The sequence below is a fragment of the Mus musculus genome, chromosome 6 (assembly GCF_000001635.26).
Source record: "Mus musculus strain C57BL/6J chromosome 6, GRCm38.p6 C57BL/6J".
NCBI classification, from domain to species: domain Eukaryota; kingdom Metazoa; phylum Chordata; class Mammalia; order Rodentia; family Muridae; genus Mus; species Mus musculus.
The window spans coordinates 141347158-141369443 of NC_000072.6; the positions used below are offsets into that span (position 1 = coordinate 141347158).

At 41.0% G+C, this 22286-nt stretch overlaps 1 protein-coding gene across 3 annotated transcripts in view; it reads left to right on the plus strand.

Annotated features, from left to right (window-relative positions):
- Nucleotides 1-22286, plus strand: part of Pde3a (phosphodiesterase 3A, cGMP inhibited) — a 257594-nt gene that overhangs the window by 97889 nt on the left and 137419 nt on the right. Inside the window, exon 1 of one of the 3 annotated variants that reach the window (XM_011241595.3) lies at nt 15841-17264. The exons of the other annotated variants lie outside the window; for them this stretch is intronic. Coding sequence (XP_011239897.1) covers nt 17196-17264 — 69 coding nt within the window. The 5' untranslated portion in view covers nt 15841-17195. Of the gene's footprint in view, nt 1-15840; nt 17265-22286 lie in introns of those variants that run through there. 3 annotated transcript variants of the gene reach the window in all.

Sequence of the window (22286 nt, forward strand, 5' to 3'; positions counted from 1 at the left end):
GGTGACCTGAAGTCAGCAAGAAAAAAAATGAATGTTCTTCTTCAAATACATCTGTATATATAAGCAGGTATATGGGTGGGCATAGTATAAAATTCAGTAAGCAAATCAAGTATGGTAATATAAGGTGAGGATGAAAGACTATAAGAAGTAATGACACATGAGTTATATAGGAATATATACAGCTTTATTGTTTTCTAGTTTCGTATCTGTCAGTTTTTTTTTTTTTTCATGATGGGTAAGTGAATAAAAAATGTATTGACAGTGAAATGGAAGTCCCAGAGCCTAGTCCCAGAGTAAAGTTTTGTGGCTTCAGATGGCCATTCTATTTGTAGAGATGTTTACTGAGTTGTGTAGAGTTTGGGATTGGTAATTGATTGTTTTGAGAGTCTTCTTTACTATAAAGAAGTAAACGTGACGTCTTTGTGAGTTTGTTACAATAAAGTGATTTTTTTTTTTTAAAGAAGAACCCGAGGTGGGATATGAAGTAGGAATTTGAAGGGTTTTAGCCCTAGGAGACAGACCAATGGTCTGGTGTGTGGATAGTGTCCCAGGGTACTCATGGGCATCTATATAAGAAATCTTGCCAAATTATATCTAACGTTAACCTATTCTAGAGTTCTGGGTAGTGTACTCTTTGCTGTCTTCATATAAAATGACATAACAAACAACCCCCCAAAGTGACAACCATTTATTTACATAGTCTCAAGAAAATAACATGGAATCGTATCTGAGTTCTCAAATCCCATATATACCTCCCCAGATGCCCAACCTGAGCTATGTTTAGCCTCCACGGAGATCTGATCTGGTAAACAAACATTCTTATCTAACGCCTCACAGGGCTCTTCCCTGCTGAGTGTAGAACATAGTGGAACATTTACTATTGTTGCTTTGACTCTTGTGATTGCAAAATTGATCCCTGGACTGGAAATGGGGAAATGTTTCAGCAACAAGATATAGAACAGTGTGTACTCCTTCCTTAGCCCATGGTGTGGAAGAATGTTGCTAACTCATATGGAAACACTCTTATTTTTAACAAAAAAAAAATGCTGTAATTGGAGCGGTTATCTCAGTTCCTATGGATATGTGCTTTGTCTTTTGAGTTCTTATTCTTGTTTGCTCACCTTGTGAAACACGTTCTTCCTGGGAAACCCAAGCTTACCTGGAATTGTCAATCCCCTTTCATCTGCCTTCTGAACGATTGTTTTCTCTTTAAACACACACACTTTAGTTAAAAATACTTGGGAGCCAATGGAAATAAAAAGAAGCCGCATAACGTTTCTCTAAAGCTGGAGCTTATACATAAGTGCATCCTGGGACAGGACACGAAACTGAAATAAAAAAAAATCCCACAGAACCTGAATGCCTAATGACACGCCATGCTTGCCTGTCAGCCTTGCACATTTTAATGAAACAGAATTCACGAGGCAGATATTAGGATAGAGTTCTCTGGGTGTTTCAGAGATCAACTCTTCTCCAGTCTAGAATTTAAAGGAAGCTGGTGTTTACAACAAAGAATCTGCGCTGGGCTTCCGGAACAGTGTGGAATAACTTTCCATGTGATGGCTGTCCTAGGACTCCACTGGCCTGCAGCTGGATGCGGAGTGTGTGTGGTGGCTTCTCAGCGGCCGCTCTCTCTGCTGTGCAGCTGCACCGCACATTGAATTGGCACCATTGCTTCCTTTGCAAACCTTCAAGGCGTCACATTTCTCTGGAAGAGAACATCGAGGCTGCTTTTTTTTTCCCTAGAAAGTCTGAAGGATGAAACCAAGTAGGAATTCAGCAAATCAAGGCTACGTACGGCTGAATCTTCTCCGAAACAAAGGAGGATATCTTCTCTCCGTAGACCTCATGTTCCTAGAGATCCCTTTTCCAGATATATGATGAGACTTGATGGCCACACATCAATCATCTCAAAACATCAAGCCCATTGCAAGCCAGAACAATTCTGACAAAGTTACTTAGGAATGAGGGAAAAAAATTCCAACCAGTGACTTTCACGGTTATCTATCTGCTTCGAGAGTCACCCAGCGTCAGATATGTTATTTAAGTCAGAACTTCAACTTTTTAAACATTCAAAGATAGTTTCCTTTTGTGTGTTGTTAAATTTAAAAAAGAAACAACAACAACAACTACAATAAAACCCCCAAACAATAACAACACATTGATCGCCCCTCCCTATGGCCTTTTGCTCTCTGTTGTTATAGTGACAGCCAAGAATCGGCCTTCCTATTTGCTATAGAGAACCCATCCCTCTTCGTCCCTGAGGATCCAGTCTTCTGAGTGTATTCATGCGTGTGTGTGTGTGTGTGTGTGTGTGTGTGTGTGTGTGTGTGTGTGTGTGTGTGTGTGTGCGTGCAATATTGGTTCATGTTGAAGGCCTTCTTTGTTCACCCTTCATCTTAAATCTCAAGGCAGGCTCTCTCATTGGAAGTTAGGGATTTCAGTTCATCTGGTCTAGTTAGCCTACTGGTTGCAGTATCCTAACTCTGAGGTGCCGGATTATAAGGATTATAAGTGAGCCACCATGCACACTCAGTATTTACATTTTGCTTGGGATACTTCTTGTAGCCTTTAATGAATGTAGATAAGAATAAAAATAAAATTAAATTAAAGGCACAGAAAAAATGGGCAGAGCTCTTATTTTTCATAGGTGCCTGACCTAGATGGCTGAATGTGGTGGCTGAGTATCCCAGCCTCCTGGGATAGCTTGCCCTTTTCCTTTTCCTGTGCCCCTTAGCTCATAGTTAACTCATTGACTAACTGATTTCAAGTGATGCAGTGATGTCCGCTTCAATGTTCTACCCAATGCTTAGTGAACAATAACTTGCTTTTATTTTTTTATTTTATTTTTTATAAACTTGATATTGTCAGTATTTCCCTCCCACATGAGTGGCATTTTTGTTTGTTTTGTTTCTGGTTTTGTTATTACAGTTTTCAATTATTTTTGTTGTGAGGAGAAAGTGTGATTTTTAAAGTTAGCTCTCCTCTTAAGGAAAGGAGTCCCTCTCTATCTCAGTAAACACGTTCCTTATATTGCTATATATTAATTGATACCATACAAGATCCAGCAAAGTTGATCAATAATTTAGAAAATACCTGGCATGAATTTTGTTTAAAATTTCAGTTTTGTCCTCAACCTTTTGCTTCGTACTCTGTCATCGCATTTTTATGAGCTTTTAAAAAACACACTCTATCATACAGATGAACAAGTCTTATAATGACGTATCTGTCTCTTGTTTTTAACAAAATGAAAATACGATAGGTGTGGCCATTTGGAAGCTGGCTGCTTTTGCAATGTTCACCTAAATGGAAAACACATGCTGTTTGAGAGCTCGATGTAAATGTAGACTCCAGAGTCACTTAGGCTTTTTCCTTAGCTCCTAAATATTCTGATTATTAAAGTAAGCCATGCAAACTGAATAAATTTTAGAAAATACAAAACAAAAAACAGAGAAAGTGCCTATAACCTAAATATGTCTGTCTGTTTCTGATTGTATGTATACACATTCCTATATATACACGCCCGAGGAATAATTTTCTAATTAAATCATATAATTATTCAGTGAATGTTGAATATTTTATTTAGCTAACTACTAGGAAGTTGCAATAGATTTAAATAAGAAGACTAAGTATCACATATATTTCAAGCCAGAAAAGGAATAAATTTACAAAAGTGTGCATAACTGGTCAGTCGCCACAGGGCAGTACCCGGTTGTTCAGTAGATGAGATGCCCTTTCTAGGACTATCACCATTCTGGCCTTAAATTAACCAGTATGCATTTCTCTGTATGGAATTATAACTAGCTTGAAGGTGATTAGGGTACTCCCCGATTTGTTGAGTTGTTTTGTTCATTTCGGAATCTTTCCCAAATTTTGTATGCAATGTATTTTTTTTATAGCCACTAAGAATTACATATTCACATTCTTTGATCTAAAATGAATATAGCAGTAAGTAATACCGTATCAGCATATTTTCTCCCGTTGAATTTTAAACTGTCTACAAAATTACTAGACCACTATGAAAAGCATAAGAATACAAATAATGAGATGGAAATACTTCTTCTTTGAGAGCTTTACTCTGGGGGAAATAAACTCTTGGCCCTCCACCTCTCCCCTAACTGCTTTCTTTCTGGTCCTTTCTCTTTGGTGTTCTCTGCTCAGCCCTTCCAGGAGTCCAATCTTACCTCTGGAGTTAGGTTTTCTGGATTCTGTTGGCAATGCTACTCACACTGTTAAAGGATGCATTTGAGGCTGTTGTTCAATGTGGGTGAATAAATAACCTTAACATTTACTTTGCAAGATCCAATTTAATTGCTAATTACAGAACGTTTTCAAATTAAGTCTGATGTTCAATTCACCTTCTTTTTTGTTTTTAATCATCTTTGTTTTAATCATCACCAGTGTCTCTTTACTCCTTTTTGGGGGTGGCGTGGGGGGTGGGGGGTGGGAAGTGGGGGCAGGGCTTCATATACTCCCAGACTGGCTTTGAAAGAAGATGACTTTGAACTCTTGATCCTCCCATCTTCAAATGCCAAATGCTTAGATTATAGACCTGTGCCATCACACCATGTCCGCACAGAGCTGGGGTCGAGCCTAGCATGTCATGTACACCAGGCAAGCATGCCACCCATTTGAACAATACTTCCAGGCTGGAGATGTTAGCTTACTGAATCCTGTTGCTTAGAGATGTAAGAGTCAGTGGCTGTCCTTGAGGCACATTCCTCTTTTCTAAGGATGTCTATGTCTCTGTTGTGGTGGTGGTTGTGTGGTGGTTGTTCAGTCTAAGAGAATTCATTCATTTAGCAGTTGTTTCTGAGAGAATGGGCAAGCCTGGAGATGGGCATGACAGATGATGGCCCCTGTGTGCTGGTGCCTGATGGCTGTGTTGATTTAGAACAGGGTTTTTAGTGTGTAAACAGACTACTGTAGCCCCCCACATAAGACAGAACATCCCCTTTTATGTCTCTATATTCCATAAATTCATATGAAAAATTAAAGAGGCAGTCGCTAGGCTAGAAAATGAGTATATGAATAATGGTCCACTGAACTCTTATAAATAGAGTGATGTGGGATCATAAGATGGATCATTTCCTCACAATTCATGATTAATTCTAATTTCTGCCTCATGTACAGACTGCATAGTTCTGTGCTAATAATAGCAAGTCAAAAATAATATTCAAGGATTTAGATTGTTGCTGGCAGATGCGTCTCGGGCCAGATAACAGCAATGGCTGGGAGACATCGTTTGTTAACAATCATGCTCCAGTAATGAGTGACCTGGATTTTCTCCACGTTTGCCAAGGAAATAAAGAGCTGTGGAGGCTTTGACGTCATTGAGGCAGAAGGATTGGGGCTGTGGTATGCTCATGCTCACTGCTGGCAGTTGGTCATTAATAAGTCCTCAGTGAAATAGATTGGATTTGAGTTGACATCTGGAGTCTTTCTATAGCAGAAGCAGGGTAACTCGTGTGTGTGTGTGTGTGTGTGTGTGTGTGTGTGTGTGTGTGTGTGTGTGTGTTTCCTGGTAAGCTAGATTTGGTTTCTAGGAACTACCACATGTATAATTGGTGGATTTAACATTTTATATTGAGAGAAAATAAAGGATTGAAAGGACTTTGGAAGAAAGATTGATCATCTGTGATGTCTTCCCACGAATGGGCTCAGTTAATTTAATGGTAGGTACCAAAATATTATGCAAGCTACAGATGTCTTGGCATGTCTATCGGAGTCTCAGTGATTGCCACTTTAAAATGTCAATTAAAATGTCTATATCTATCAGAAAGGGTAAAAGTGGTTCCTCTGGTATGTTTGGAAAGGAATCATTTTGAACTGCCTAGCTGTGATACAGAACCATTAGTGATGACTTCTGTTTTCTTCCTGGAGACCTGACACAGGAACTCACTGTGGCCAGATGCTGGAGAAGTGAACTGAGGGTGTCCCTGCAACACTAAGAAGAATAATACATGCTCAGTGAAATGCAGATCATCTGGTAGAGCATTTGCCTGGCACATACAAAGTCTCAGACTCAATTCCCAGCACGATGTAAACTGGTGTGCTGGCACACACCTGCCATCTCAGGTTTATCCTTTGCTATAGTGAGTGTGAGGGCAGCCTGGGCTATATGAGACTCTATCTCAAAATGCAAGTATGATGTGTTAAGTAGTGATAATGTTGATTTTACCACAAAGTGGCTTACTTTTGCCAAGTAACAGATTTCATGTAAGTTTGATTAATATATAAAAGTCATTTCTGAAAGACATGTGTTTCTGAACTAGTACGATTCAAAAATTCCTCTGTGTGGACAATGGAAAAGAACGTGCCCAGGCATTCTGTTTGTTCTGCAGGTTTCCCTGCCAAATCCACTTTAGGATTCTAGCTGTCCCCATATTGTCCTATTTCTTAGACCTTCCTTCATATGGATTTCCTTAGAGCCAGGGTGATACAAAGTAAATACTTAGAAAATTAGATTAATAAAAGCATACACAATGGAGCCTCATCATCTATTGTGTATATGATTAGGGCACTGAGTAGAAATAGAATCACCTCCACAATGCCTGTGAGTCAATTCTTTGGTAACTTGAATGAAATAAGGATTTCTATTGAGTTTAAGTTGTTTGTGGAATGAAGTAATTAAGTTTTGTTATTTTTCAAGCAAACTATACCGAATGAATTGCTTTCTATTCAGCCATGGCACACTTATTAAAATGAAGCTATTTAGCAGTGGCCTTAAATATTGTTAATGGTCATTTATGACAGTTTTATAAAATCCAAATTAGTTGGATTCCATGGAAGTAATTTTGGAAAGCAATACTCACTGGATTTGAAATCATAATTATAATATAAATAATATCCATATTGCTTTTGATGTATCAGTCTTAATGGTAACTGCTCCTTTTCCCATGTAATGGGAAATAATATGCTTTTTATGAAGTTTATCCTTGTGGCCCTAGTCTTAGCAGGTATCATTTTTATACTTTTTAGAATGTATATACCATTTTAAACTGGTGACTTCTTTCAATAGCAGTTTTGTGACTGAAATAGGATGTATTATTTTTGCTTCCATTAAAATATGAATCAGTTCTTCCACTTGAAACTTGTGGTTGGGAAGAAAATTCCCCACCATCAAATACCAGCAGGGGGGACTGGAAAGAACTGGTGCATTGACTAAATTTAGGGGCTGTCTCGTGTCAGAACTGGAAGATGAAGGCATCCATCTACTTAAACTTTCTTAAACTGAGTACGTGGATCTGAGTAGTGGACACCAAGTTTTAAGAATGCCAAAGCAGGCTATTGTTCCCCATGTTTCTAATGTCTTTGCTTTGATCTCCATGAACTTATTACACCTCTGTCACTCTGCACACAGGTAAACATTTCCATTCATGTCTATTATTAACATAGGCCAGTTCAACCAGTGGAAGAGCTGTTTGCTGTAGGCCAGGGGAACAAAACACAGATTAGAAGTTCCCTTGGAGGCCAGAAGAGAGTGATGTATCCCTGGAACTGGAATTACAGGTGGTTGTTAGTCACCTTGTGGGTGCTAGGAATTGAACCTAGGTCCTATGTAATAGCAGTAAGTGCTCATAGATCACTCAAATACTAGGTTTCTTTTAAAAATTAATTTGTAAATGTAGTATACAAAGTAACAACTTCATCATGGGATCTTCTGGTAGCTATGCCATTAGACTCCACTCTCTTGGTCCTCACTCTTCATCCTCCTTTGTGAGACCCTTCCGTTCTCCCATCTGGTTTCTTTTCATAGTTAGGTTCCCTTCTGCTTTCTCATCACATTCTCTAGTTCCCACACACATCCTTAGGATCTCTTCCTCTCTGTCATGATCCCTTTTCCATTTTCATGAATTACAAATTGACATGTATATATGCAAGTGCACATACATACACACACAAACACACACATGATTTTGAATTTAGGTTTCAGTGGGAAATGTGAATTATTTATCTCTCTGACTCTGGCTTTCTTTTTTCTTTTTTCTAGTTAACACTGATTCTAGCTGCATTCATTTTCCTACAAATGTCATGGTTCATCTATATGCCACATTTTCTTGGTCCATTTATCTGTTGATGGCCTTCTTGGCTGCTCTCATTTCATGCCTATTATAAACAGAGCAGGAGTGAACATAGATAGATAGGCAGGTATCTCTGTGAGATGCTGAGAGTCCTGTGGACATATGCTTAAGTTTGTGCAACTGGGCTATGATAGTTCTACCTTTACTGTTTTGAGGAATGACTATGTTGATTAGCTGCTGCATCAGTTATACTCTCAAAAGCAGTGACTAAGGGTTTCCTCTTCCTCATATCCTTGGACCAAGGCTTGGGTTCCTGAGAGAAGGGATGTTTGGGAGCTGTGAAAATAAATGACTTGAAGTCAAATGGGTCCAAGTTGACAGCCTAGGTTCTGCTGAGATGGCTTTTTAGACTCTGATTCATTCATTCATATTCATTCTCTCTCTCTCCTTCCCTCCCTCCCTCTCCCTCCCTCTCCCTCCCTCCCTCCCTCCACCTCCCCCTGTCTCTCTCTCTCTCTCTCTCCCTCCCTCCCCCTCCCCTCCCCTCCCCCCTGTCTGTCTCTGTCTCTCTCTCCTGCTCTGTTCTGCTCTGTTCTAGACAATGTTTTCTTGCTATTCTAAAAACTCTCTGGTTGAGACAGCTTTCTCTGATAGTAAAAATTGCAAAAACTATGTAGTTAGCTCATGGATTTTCAGACCAAAGTCAGAAAAGCTTCTATAAAAAATTATTTGATCTTCAAACCAAGTCAGAAATCTTGTTAGAAAAAATTATTATTTTTTTTTTTCTTTCCATTTTTTATTAGGTATTTAGCTCATTTACATTTCCAATGCTATACCAAAAGTCCCCCATACCCACCCACCCCCACTCCCCTACCCGCCCACTCCCCCTTTTTGGCCCTGGCGTTCCCCTGTTCTGGGGCATATAAAGCTTGTGTGTCCAATGGGCCTCTCTTTCCAGTGATGGCCGACTAGGCCATCTTTTGATACATATGCAGCTAGAGTCAAGAGCTCTGGGGTACTGGTTAGTTCATAATGTTGATCCACCTATAGGGTTGCAGATCCCTTTAGCTCCTTGGGTACTTTCTCTAGCTCCTCCGTTGGGAGCCCTGTGATCCATCCATTAGCTGACTGTGGGCATCCACTTCTGTGTTTGCTAGGCCCCGGCATAGTCTCACAAGAGACAGCTACATCTGGGTCCTTTCGATAAAATCTTGCTAGTGTATGCAATGGTGTCAGCGTTTGGATGCTGATTATGGGGTGGATCCCTGGATAAGGCAGTCTCTACATGGTCCACCCTTTAATCTCAGCTCCAAACTTTGTCTCTGTAACTCCTTCCAAGGGTGTTTTGTTCCCACTTCTAAGGAGGGGCATAGTGTCCACACTTCAGTCTTCATTTTTCTTGAGTTTCATGTGTTTAGGAAATTGTATCTTATATCTTGGGTATCCTAGGTTTTGGGCTAATATCCACTTATCAGTGAGTACATATTGTGTGAGTTCCTTTGTGAATGTGTTACCTCACTCAGGATGATGCCCTCCAGGTCCATCCATTTGGCTAGGAATTTCATAAATTCATTCTTTTTAATAGCTGAGTAGTACTCCATTGTGTAGATGTACCACATTTTCTGTATCCATTCCTCTGTTGAGGGGCATCTGGGTTCTTTCCAGCTTCTGGCTATTATAAATAATGCTGCTATGAACATAGTGGAGCATGTGTCCTTCTTACCAGTTGGGGCATCTTCTGGATATATGCCCAGGAGAGGTATTGCTGGATCCTCCGGTAGTACTATGTCCAATTTTCTGAGGAACCGCCAGACGGATTTCCAGAGTGGTTGTACAAGCCTGCAATCCCACCAACAATGGAGGAGTGTTCCTCTTTCTCCACATCCTCGCCAGCATCTGCTGTCACCTGAATTTTTGATCTTAGACATTCTGACTGGTGTGAGGTGGAATCTTAGGGTTGTTTTGATTTGCATTTCCCTGATGATTAAGGATGTTGAACATTTTTTCAGGTGCTTCTCTGCCATTCGGTATTCCTCAGGTGAGAATTCTTTGTTCAGTTCTGAGCCCCATTTTTTAATGGGGTTGTTTGATTTTCTGAAGTCCACCTTCTTGAGTTCTTTATATATGTTGGATATTAGTCCCCTATCTGATTTAGGATAGGTAAAGATCCTTTCCCAATCTGTTGGTGGTCTCTTTGTCTTATTGACGGTGTCTTTTGCCTTGCAGAAACTTTGGAGTTTCATTAGGTCCCATTTGTCAATTCTCGATCTTACAGCACAAGCCATTGCTGTTCTGTTCAGGAATTTTTCCCCTGTGCCCATATCTTCAAGGCTTTTCCCCACTTTCTCCTCTATAAGTTTCAGTGTCTCTGGTTTTATGTGAAGTTCTTTGATCCATTTAGATTTGACCTTAGTACAAGGAGATAAGTATGGATCGATTCGCATTCTTCTACATGATAACAACCAGTTGTGCCAGCACCATTTGTTGAAAATGCTGTCTTTCTTCCACTGGATGGTTTTAGCTCCCTTGTCGAAGATCAAGTGACCATAGGTGTGTGGGTTCATTTCTGGGTCTTCAATTCTATTCCATTGGTCTACTTGTCTGTCTCTATACCAGTACCATGCAGTTTTTACCACAATTGCTCTGTAGTAAAGCTTTAGGTCCGGCATGGTGATTCCACCAGAGGTTCTTTTATCCTTGAGAAGAGTTTTTGCTATCCTAGGTTTTTTGTTATTCCAGATGAATTTGCAAATTGCTCCTTCTAATTCATTGAAGAATTGAGTTGGAATTTTGATGGGGATTGCATTGAATCTGTAGATTGCTTTTGGCAAGATAGCCATTTTTACAATATTGATCCTGCCAATCCATGAGCATGGGAGATCTTTCCATCTTCTGAGATCTTCTTTAATTTCTTTCTTCAGAGACTTGAAGTTTTTATCATACAGATCTTTCACTTCCTTAGTTAGAGTCACGCCGAGATATTTTATATTATTTGTGACTATTGAGAAGGGTGTTGTTTCCCTAATTTCTTTCTCAGCCTGTTTATTCTTTGTGTAGAGAAAGGCCATTGACTTGTTTGAGTTAATTTTATATCCAGCTACTTCACCGAAGCTGTTTATCAGGTTTAGGAGTTCTCTGGTGGAATTTTTAGGGTCACTTATATATACTATCATATCATCTGCAAAAAGTGATATTTTGACTTCCTCCTTTCCAATTTGTATCCCCTTGATCTCCTTTTGTTGTCGAATTGCTCTGGCTAATACTTCAAGTACTATGTTGAAAAGGTAGGGAGAAAGTGGGCAGCCTTGTCTAGTCCCTGATTTTAGTGGGATTGCTTCCAGCTTCTCTCCATTTACTTTGATGTTGGCTACTGGTTTGCTGTAGATTGCTTTTATCATGTTTAGGTATGGGCCTTGAATTCCTGATCTTTCCAGAACTTTTATCATGAATGGGTGTTGGATCTTGTCAAATGCTTTTTCTGCATCCAACGAGATGATCATGTGGTTTTTGTCTTTGAGTTTGTTTATATAGTGGATTACATTGATGGATTTTCGTATATTAAACCATCCCTGCATTCCTGGAATAAAACCTACTTGGTCAGGATGGATGATTGCTTTAATGTGATCTTGGATTCGGTTAGCGAGAATTTTATTGAGGATTTTTGTATCGATATTCATAAGAGAAATTGGTCTGAAGTTCTCTATCTTTGTTGGATCTTTCTGTGGTTTAGGTATCAGAGTAATAGTGGCTTCATAAAATGAGTTGGGTAGAGTACTTTCTACTTCTATCTTGTGAAAAAGTTTGTGCAGAACTGGAATTAGATCTTCTTTGAAGGTCTGATAGAACTCTGCACTAAACCCGTCTGGTCCTGGGCTTTTTTTGGCTGGGAGACTATTTATAACTGCTTCTATTTCTTTAGGGGATATGGGACTGTTTAGAAGGTCAACTTGATCCTGATTCAACTTTGGTACCTGGTATCTGTCCAGAAATTTGTCCATTTCGTCCAGGTTTTCCAGTTTTGTTGAGTATAGCCTTTCGTAGAAGGATCTGATGGTGTTTTGGATTTCTTCAGGATCTGTTGTTATGTCTCCCTTTTCAGTTCTGATTTTGTTAATTAGGATTTTGTCTCTGTGCCCTCTAGTGAGTCTAGCTAAGGGTTTATCTATCTTGTTGATTTTCTCAAAGAACCAACTCCTCGTTTGGTTAATTCTTTGAATAGTTCTTCTTGTTTCCACTTGGTTGATTTCACCCCTGAGTTTGATTATTTCCTGCCGTCTACTCCTCTTGGGTGAATTTGCTTCCTTTTTTTCTAGAGCTTTTAGATGTGTTGTCAAGCTGCTAGTATGTGCTCTCTCCCGTTTCTTCATGGAGGCACTCAGAGCTATGAGTTTCCCTCTTAGAAATGCTTTCATTGTGTCCCAAAGGTTTGGGTACGTTGTGGCTTCATTTTCATTAAACTCTAAAAAGTCTTTAATTTCTTTCTTTATTCCTTCCTTGACCAAGGTATCATTGAGAAGAGTGTTGTTCAGTTTCCACGTGAGTGTTGGCTTTCTGTTATTTTTTTTGTTATTGAAGATCAGCCTTAGTGCATGGTGATCTGATAGGCTACATGGGACAATTTCAATATTTTTGAATCTGTTGAGGCCTGTTTTGTGACCTATTATGTGGTCAATTTTGGAGAAGGTACCATGAGGTGCTGAGAAGAAGGTATATCCTTTTGTTTTAGGATAAAATGTTCTGTAGATATCTGTCAGATCCATTTGTTTCATCACTTCTGTTAGTTTCAGTGTGTCCCTGTTTAGTTTCTGTTTCCATGATCTGTCCATTGGTGAAAGTGGTGTGTTGAAGTCTCCCACTATTATTGTGTGAGGTGCAATGTGTGCTTTGAGCTTTACTAAAGTTTCTTTAATGAATGTGGCTGCCCTTGTATTTGGCGCATAGATATTCAGAATTGAGAGTTCCTCTTGGAGGATTTTACCTTTGATGAGAACAAAGTGCCCCTCCTTGTCTTTTTTGATGACTTTGGGTTGGAAGTCAATCTTATCAGATATTAGGATGGCTACTCCAGCTTGTTTCTTCATACCATTTGCTTGGAAAATTGTTTTCCAGCCTTTTATTCTGAGGTAGTGTCTATCTTTTTCTCTGAGATGTGTCTCCTGTAAACAGCAAAATGTTGGGTCTTGTTTGTGTAGCCAGTTTGTTAGTCTATGTCTTTTTATTGGGGAGTTGAGACCATTGATGTTAAGAGATATTAAGGAAAAGTAATTGTTGCTTCCTGTTATTTTTGTTGTTAAAGTTGGCATTCTGTTCTTGTGGCTGTTTTCTTTTAGGTTTGTTGGGGGATTACCTTCTTGTTTTTTCTAGGGCATTGTTCCCGTTCTTGTATTGGTTTTTTTCTGTTATTACCCTTTGAAGGGCTGGATTCGTGGAGAGATAATGTGAGAATTTGATTTTGTCGTGGAATACTTTGGTTTCTCCATCTATGGTAATTGAGAGTTTGGCTGGGTATAGTAGCCTGGGCTGGAATTTGTGTTCTTTTAGTGTCTGTATAACATCTGTCCAGGCTCTTCTGGCTTTCATAGTCTCTGGTGAAAAATCTGGTGTAATTCTGATAGGCTTGCCTTTGTATGTTACTTGACCTTTTTCCCTTACCGCTTTTAGTATTCTATCTTTATTTAGTGCATTTGTTGTTCTGATTATTATGTGTCGGGAGGAATTTCTTTTCTGGTCCAGTCTATTTGGAGTTCTGTAGGCTTCTTGTATGTTCATAGGTATCTCTTTCTTTATATTTGGGAAGTTTTCTTCAATAATTTTGTTGAAGATGTTTGCTGGTCCTTTGAGTTGAAAATCTTCATTCTCATCCACTCCTATTATCCGTAGGTTTGGTCTTCTCATTGTGTCCTGGATTTCCTGGATATTTTGAGTTAGGATCTTTTTGCATTTTCCATTTTCTTTGATTGTTGTGCCGATGTTCTCTATGGAATCTTCTGCACCTGAGATTCTCTCTTCCATCTCTTGTATTCTGTTGCTGATGCTCAAATCTATGGTTCCAGATTTCTTTCCTAGGGTTTCTATCTCCAGTGTTGCCTCACTTTGAGTTTTCTTTATTGTTTCTACTTCCCTTTTTAGGTCTAGTATGGTTTTGTTCATTTCCATCACCTGTTTGTATGTTTTTTCCTCTTTTTCTGTAAGGACTTCTACCTGTTTGATTGTGTTTTCCTGTTTTTCTTTAAGGACTTGTAACTCTTTAGCAGTGTTCTCCTGTATTTCTTTAAGTGATTTATTAAAGTCCTTCTTGATGTCCTCTACCATCATCATGAGATATGCTTTTAAATCTAGGTCTAGGTTTTCGGGTGTGTTGGGGTGCCCTGGACTGGGCGAAGTGGGAGTACTGGGTTCTGATGATGGTGAGTGGTCTTGGTTCCTGTTAGTAGGATTCCTACGTTTACCTTTCGCCATCTGGTAATCTCTGGAGTTAGTAGTTATAGTTGACTCTGTTTAGAGATTGTTCTTCTGGTGATTCTGTTACCGTCTCTCAGCAGACCTGGGAGACAGATTCTCTCCTCTGAGTTTCAGTGCTCAGAGCACTCTCTGCTGGCAAGCTCTCTTACAGGGAAGGTGCGCAGATATCTTGTTTTTGGACCTCCTCCTGGTCGAAGAAGAAGGCCCAAAACAGGGCCTCTCTCAGAAGCTGTGTTGCTTTGGCAGTTCCCAGAAGCTGTCAGCTTCTGTGGTGCAGACTCTCACCTGTGCAGACTAAAATCCTAAGTTCCAGGGAGTCCTGGAACCAAGATGGTGACCGCTGCTCCTGAGGCCGAGGCCGTCTCCCGAGCCAGGCGGACACCTGTCCTCTGGTCCGGATGGTGGCCGGTTATCTGCGGCCCGCCCAGGCTGCTGCCTCAGCGGCTCTGTGCTTCTGCCCGTTCCAGAAGCTGTCCGGTTCTCTGGCGCACCCTCTAACCTGTTCAGACTAATTTCCTAAATTCTGCTGAGTCCCGGAACCAAGATGGCGACCGCTGCTGCTGAGGCTGAGGTCGCCTCCCAAGCCAGGCGGACACCTGTCCTCTGGTCCGGATGGTGGCCGGTTATCTGCGGCCCGCCCCGGCTGCTGCCTCAGCGGCTCTGTGCTTCCGCCCGTCCCAGAAGCTGTCCGGTTCTCTGGTGCACCCTCTAACCTGTTCAGACTAATTTCCTAGGTCCCGCGGAGTCCCGGAACCCAGATGGCGACCGCTGCTGCTGAGGCTGAGGTCGCCTCCCAAGCCAGGCGGACACCTGTCCTCTGGTCCGGATGGTGGCCGGTTGTCTGCGGCCCACCCAGGCTGCTGCCTCAGCGGCTCTGTGCTTCTGCCCGTCCCAGAAGCTGTCAGGTTCTCTGGCGCACCCTCTAACCTGTTCAGACTAATTTCCTAAGTTCTGCTGAGTCCCGGAACCAAGATGGCGACTGCTGCTGCTGAGGCTGAGGCCGCCTCCCAAGCCAGGCGGACACCTGTCCTCTGGTCCGGATGGTGGCCGGTTATCTGCGGCCCGCCCAGGCTGCTGCCTCAGCGGCTCTGTGCTTCCGCCCGTCCCAGAAGCTGTCCGGTTCTCTGGTGCACCCTCTAACCTGTTCAGACTAATTTCCTAGGTCCCGCGGAGTCCCGGAACCCAGATGGCGACCGCTGCTGCTGAGGCTGAGGTCGCCTCCCAAGCCAGGCGGACACCTGTCCTCTGGTCCGGATGGTGGCCGGTTGTCTGCGGCCCGCCCAGGCTGCTGCCTCAGCGGCTCTGTGCTTCTGCCCGTCCCAGAAGCTGTCCGGTTCTCTGGCGCACCCTCTAACCTGTTCAGACTAATTTCCTAAATTCTGCTGAGTCCCGGAATAGAAAAAATTATTAAAGAGCTGTTTTCACTCCCCAGACATCTCCAAACAGCTCATCTCTCTCTAGAGAAACTTCTAGAAAAAAAAATGAGCTTCTATTGTTTTTGTGGGTTTTTTTCTTTTTTCTTTTTTGCTAGCATATCTCCTGCAGACAACAAGCCTTATTTTTAATTTACGTATCAATTCAGTCATTTATTTCAGGTTTCCTTTCCATTATCCTATGAATCAGTATTCTCTGACCCCCAACCCTATAATTTTTAGGAAACAACAAGCATAAATTTTCTTTTAAAGTTGAAAAAAAAATCATAGATCTGGGTGATTCTGTTTAGCACAGAAAGGCTAGCTGGGTGGGACTCTGTCCTGAAATTACCATTTCTACCACACCTGGGCCTGTACTTTCTGTGTTCTAGGCTGACCTTGAGCTCAGGAATCTGCCTGCATTTGTATCTCCCCGCCTTTGTATGTTTCTGACAAGCTGGCTCATAGTGTAGCCACCTTTGTTCATTTAGATTCACGAAGCCCCTCATAATTCATATTGCATCTTCTATTTTTGCATAGTTAAGAAATTATATATATTTAAACACATGGTCTTAGAGTTCTTTTCGACAGCCTTAAAGGCTGTCCTGAAGGTCCTGATGGTTACCATTTTGTTGCGATATAGCTACACCCTAGACTCCTGGACTTGTTTCTCTGTATCATGGAGTAATTAACATTAACCTGGAGGACAATCCTTGTGAAAAGGTCAGCTCAGGAACTTTGGGAAGGTCATGAAACACTTGCAGCTCTGGAAGGGAGAGGCTAATTAACATTCCTCAAACCACAAGGTAGGAACTGACCTGCAGGTGGGGACACATTCCACAGGGCAGACCTTGCTCACCTTCAGACAAGGGAAGTCCTCGTCACCTCATTCCCTAAAGACCAATAAGTTTAAAGGGTGCACTCTTCCACCAATCATATTGTGCCTAGTTGCTGATGCTCTATTCTGCCCCTGGAAACTGTATTAAATCTCAATGAATGCGTACCAGGGGTTGCCACCTCTTGGGTCTGGGATGACCCCAGTGCACTGGACCATTAAATTCCTCTTGCTTTTTGCATCTATCCTGGCTCCACATGGTTCACTCAGGGGTCCCTGATAAGCTAAGGCTCCCTGGAGTCCTACACTTGGAAGGACAGAGTTCTTCATTGCTAGTACTGGTTCCAGAAAATATATACATTATTAGACAAACAAGCCTTACACCCAGAGCAGACATTGAAACTTGTAGAGGCTCACACTGTGGTCCTATCCCAGGGACAGGAACCATGTCACTCTGCCCCCATGAAGGCCGTGCTGGCTCAGCATCTACTTGGTGCCATTTGTTTCTTCAGTGGCAGCTATCTGACTCAGGTAAGATGGAATCTCAAAGTGTTTTCCATTTGTGTTTCCCTGAAGGCTAGGGATACTGAGTTCCATTTCCAGTACTATATAAGCTGCACTTCTATTCCTATGAAGCCAGTGAGAGATGATGGGTCTCCATTAGACAAATGGAGAAAACTATTTAAGATTCTAATTCTGCTCCTTTTTAAAACCCACTGCTGTCCCTGACTCTGTTGTGGGTCTTTGGATCTCTTTTCCATAGCTGGGCTGCTTTGGTTGACCTCGGTAGGAGAGGATAAGCTTAGTCCTGCTGCGATTTGATGCACCAGTGTGGGTGTGCACCTATGGTGGGCCTCTGTCCTATTAAAGGGTGGGGGAATAGAACAAGGGGTATGTGAGGGAGGGAGGGGAGGAGGGAGGGGGACTGCAAGCAGACTGTAAAGTGAAAAAAATTAATGGAGAAAAAGGAAAGAGAAAGTGATTCACCTCTGGGTTCTAAGACATCTGCAAGGGTAAGCAGGTAACTCCAAGGGGAGGAGACAAAAGTAAGATAAGCCCTGCCTCACCAGGACTTCATCCCACCATTGCACAGCCCCAAGGGAAAACTAAGTATTTTTAAATAAAGAACAAAATAAATCTTCTGCTATGAAGAAAGTTGGTTAGCCAGAGTAAGTTCCTTAAAAATACTCAATTTAATTGGTAGTGTCTACAAACTTCTAGATTGTAAATGCAGGAAACATATTACTATAATGGTGTTAGTTATGTGAAAGAGCATGGTTTGATATGCGTTATGTATTAAAGGATGTGTGTGAGTTTGAATTTTTTTGCTATGTTAGCCAGGGCTATGTATCACACTGTCAGGTCCTAGATTTGCACTCCAGCTCAGACCCCTCTCCTGCATTCCAGACTCATGCAGATCACTTCAGGGATCATGACTTTGACTTAGAGTTCCAGTAGAAATCTCAGACTCCACCAAAATCCAAGCTTCCTCAGCATCTCCACCTATAGTCTCCTACTTAGCTGATCAGTTTCACTTTCCAGATAATCTAACTTAATGAAAGCATGCATCATCATCCTCTCTCTTCCCCTCTCTTTTGTCTCTCCTTCCCTCTTTCTTCTCCTCCTCCTTCCCCTCTCTATTCTCTCTCTCCCTTCTTTCCTCCCTCCCTCATTTCCTCCTCTCTTCTCTTTCTTCCTCCCTCCCTCCCTCCCTACATCTCTATCATCCTCTTTCTTTTCTGTTTTCTCTCTTTTCTTCCTTCTCTCCTCTCTCATCATACCCAAAGCACTATCTATTTGATAATAATCCAAACTCAGAGAACTGCTCATCACCTCTGCTGCAGTATTCCGGGTTATCCTGACATGAGACCCATTCTAGATAGCACAGAAATCCCTCAGCAATCCTCTCTAGTTGTGCTGTCTCCTGCTGCCTGTTCACACCAGAGCACCTGGGTGCTCTCTAAAGATCTACTGGTTAACGTGGAGACCATAGGCTATAGGCTAACATCAGGGATATTCTCTATAATTCCTCACATCAATCTTTGATACAGGGTCTCGTAATCAAATCCTTAGTGCACAATTTTGGCAAACTAGTTAGCCAAGATTCTGGGTGTCTCCTGTCTTCACATTATGCACAAGCTCTGAGGAATTTTTATGGTCTGGGATCCGAACTTCAGTGCTATCTCACATAAGGTGCCTTAATTGCTGGAAATGCTTTCACTATGTTTGTTTTTATACTCATTATTCATTTATTTGCCTCTTTCACTGGAGTTTGAGCTGTGTTATGAAAGTGACTCTTCTTTTCCTTTGATTGATATCTCCCAAATGCATAGAAGAATGTCTCATAGATACTCCCTGAAAATGTGTGGAATAAACTGGGTTAAAAAAAAATAACCAGATTGGGAAAATACTTTCCAAAGATTCTTTGCATTTCACCATACACATTTATCTAAAAGAAATCCATCTAAACAGTGGTTGCTTTAGGGTGACTAGTTTGTAATTTCAGAAACAACTAGGAAGCAGTCTATATTATGTAGTTGGGGCAGATTCTTCTTTTCTCCCTCCCTCCCTCCCTCCCTCCCTCCCTCCCTCCCTCCCTCCCTCCCTCCCTCCCTCCCTCCCTCCCTCCCTTCCTTCCTTCCTTCCTTCCTTCCTTCCTTCCTTCCTTTACTTTCTTGTATACAAAAGGGTCATTCAGGATGATGAGCCCTTTTCTTTTTCATTTTTGTTTTTCTTTTTGGTTTTTGAGACGGGGTTTCTCTGTGTAGCCCTGGCTGTCCTGGAACTCACTCTGTAGACCAGGCTGTCCTTGAACTCAGAAATCCACCTGCCTCTGCCTCCCAAGTGCTGGGATTAAAGGCGTGCACGACCACTGCCTGGTGAGCTCTTTTCTTTTTTATTACCCTAAATATTCTACAAATAATTAGCTAAATCAAAAGAAAAAAAATTTTTCATTTCTCTCCCCTGTGCTTGTTATTTTACTTAAGTGTTCAAAATCCATCAACATCTTTATTCATGTTATTATTTAGAGGGAGCATCATTTCAAGATAAAGAATTATCTTTATGGTAAAACATAAAATCCCAGAATACCGTATTTGCATCTCCCCCTATAGAGCCGGCATTTTCATTCACCAACATGTGAGTTCTGTCGCCAGGTCTTAAATTGTCCTTCTTATGCTGCATTTGTGACATTGTGCGTCATCAAGAGCTGCTCTCAATGATGCAGATTCAATTATGTCCAACAAACAGGCCAACTATCCAATCTGCCAGCATTAAAACTATATTAACCTCCTTCTCTGTAGCAGATCCTTGGCTTGTGTCACAGGGGGAGACCACATCTGTGTTCACAGCTGCTTCCTTCCAAGCAGGAGGCAGAGTTTAAACTCCCGGACAAGGGCCCTTTAATGAATCTGAGTTCTAGGTAGCCGGCAGGGCCGTTTTCAGCATTTGTGGCCTCTGGTTTAATGGCCAGTTCCCCTCCCCATACAAAGTGACCCCTTTGTTCACTTGGGTGTGCATACATATTCTCTGAGCCCTCCATCCAAACCTCATTTCCAGAAACAGCCTATCATTTATAGCTTACTGTAGACTATCTATCTTATAAATACTTGCTTTTCTGGCTTAGTTTTCAATTAAATAAAACCTTTTTCTATTAAAAACTAGATAAGAGTAAGTTGACTGGAGGCATATTTTGGAGCAATTTTTGAGCAGCATAAAAATTTCAAGAGACACATGAGCCTAATTCATTGTTTTATAGAGTTGACTTCTAGATTTATGCCTCTGTAGGCTTTTTAAATGTGGACTTGTTTTGGTTACTAAATGATGTATGATGTTTTGTTTCAAGTTGTTAATTGTTTTTTCTTCTCTTTTTTTGCTGCTTAGATAATATAGAAATAAACAGAAAATGAAAATTATATATTTCCAATGCTTTCTAGAATTACCTATAAACTTAGCATTTGAAAAACCATAGCTTTATCCTTATATATTACTATTCATAAAGCTGACATGCTGTATTGTTTAGCCATTTGTGTTTTTGCTCATTAGTTTTCTGTTCAATAATATTTTAAATATTAATGATGTGCCCTTATTTGTTGGTAAAGTCTTTCAGATGCCACTTGACAACATCTTCTTAATATTCTTTCAAATCTAATGTTTCACCCTGTTGTAGTTATACATAATTTTTCATTTAAAATTTCTGAAAAGACCTTTTTTAAAAAACCCATTTAGATAATAAATTTTAAGTATTTTCTTTTAGAGATTTTAGTTTAGTGTGTGTGTGTGTGTGTGTGTGTGTGCGCGCGCGCGTGTGTGTGTGTGTGTGTGTGCGCGTGCGCGTGTGTGTGTGTGTGTGTGCGTGTGTGTGTGCGTGTGCGTGTATGTGTGTGTGTGTGTGTGTGTGTGTGTGTGTGTACATAGGCACATGCATGCCACAGTCCACATTTAAGGATGGAGAACAATCTTGAGCGTTAGTTCTTGTCTTCCCCCTTGTTTGAGATACAGTATCTTGTTCATCACTGCCTGATTATTGTTTTAGCATTTTGGTTATGGCTTTATTCACAGTTAGCTTTGCTTGTCCACATTACAAACCCAGTGAGCATTGAGCATCCTGGGAAAGCAGAGGTTCCATAAAGCACAGTGAAAATTGCATGACTCTTAGCTTTAGACGTTGATTCACTGTCTTCCCATCTGGGAGATTTTGATATGTTTGACATGGAACCTCACTAGAGTTTGTGTTAACTGGTTCCCTTATCCCCTGAGTGGATATTATACAGTTTTAATAAGGCAGTATGTATTGTAATAGTAGACACTCAAGGAATACTTGCTGCTGGTGGCCATTATAAATCTTACTGCAAACATGTGGTCCTGAATGCAAGGCCTTGTCAAATAACAATTATATATTACTTCTCTTGATTCAAAACCAAGTATTTTTTTTTTAAATATTTATTTTATTTTATTTTATCTTATTACATGTGAGTACACTGTAGCTGTCTTCAGACACTCTGGAAGAGGGCGTCAGATCTTGTTACGGATGGTTGTGAGCCACCATGTGGTTGCTGGGATTTGAACTCAGGACCTTCAGAAGAGCAGTCAGTGCTCTTAACCACTGAGCCATCTCACCAGCCCTCAAAACCAAGTATTAAGGCTCCTGAAGGAATAACTTTCACACTCTCATAAGGATTGATTGAGAAATTGCTAATTAAGATAATATATTAGGTAACCATAGATTAGAAGTAACAATCTTCTAGACACCCCAGTTATGATCTTAGGAATTACATTGCCCTGGAAATAATATAAAATGACCTTACACACAACTATCCATCCATCCATCCATCCTCGATCTTCCCATTCTTCCATCCATCCATCTTTCCATCCTATCATCCATCCATCCATCCATCCATTATCTATCCATCCATCAAATCCATCCTCCATCCGTCCATCATCCATCCTCCATCTGTCCATCATCCATCCTCCCATCTGTCTATCCATCCATCCATTTACCTACCTACCTATTCTTTCATCCATCACACCTCCATCTATAGTCTAATATTGTTC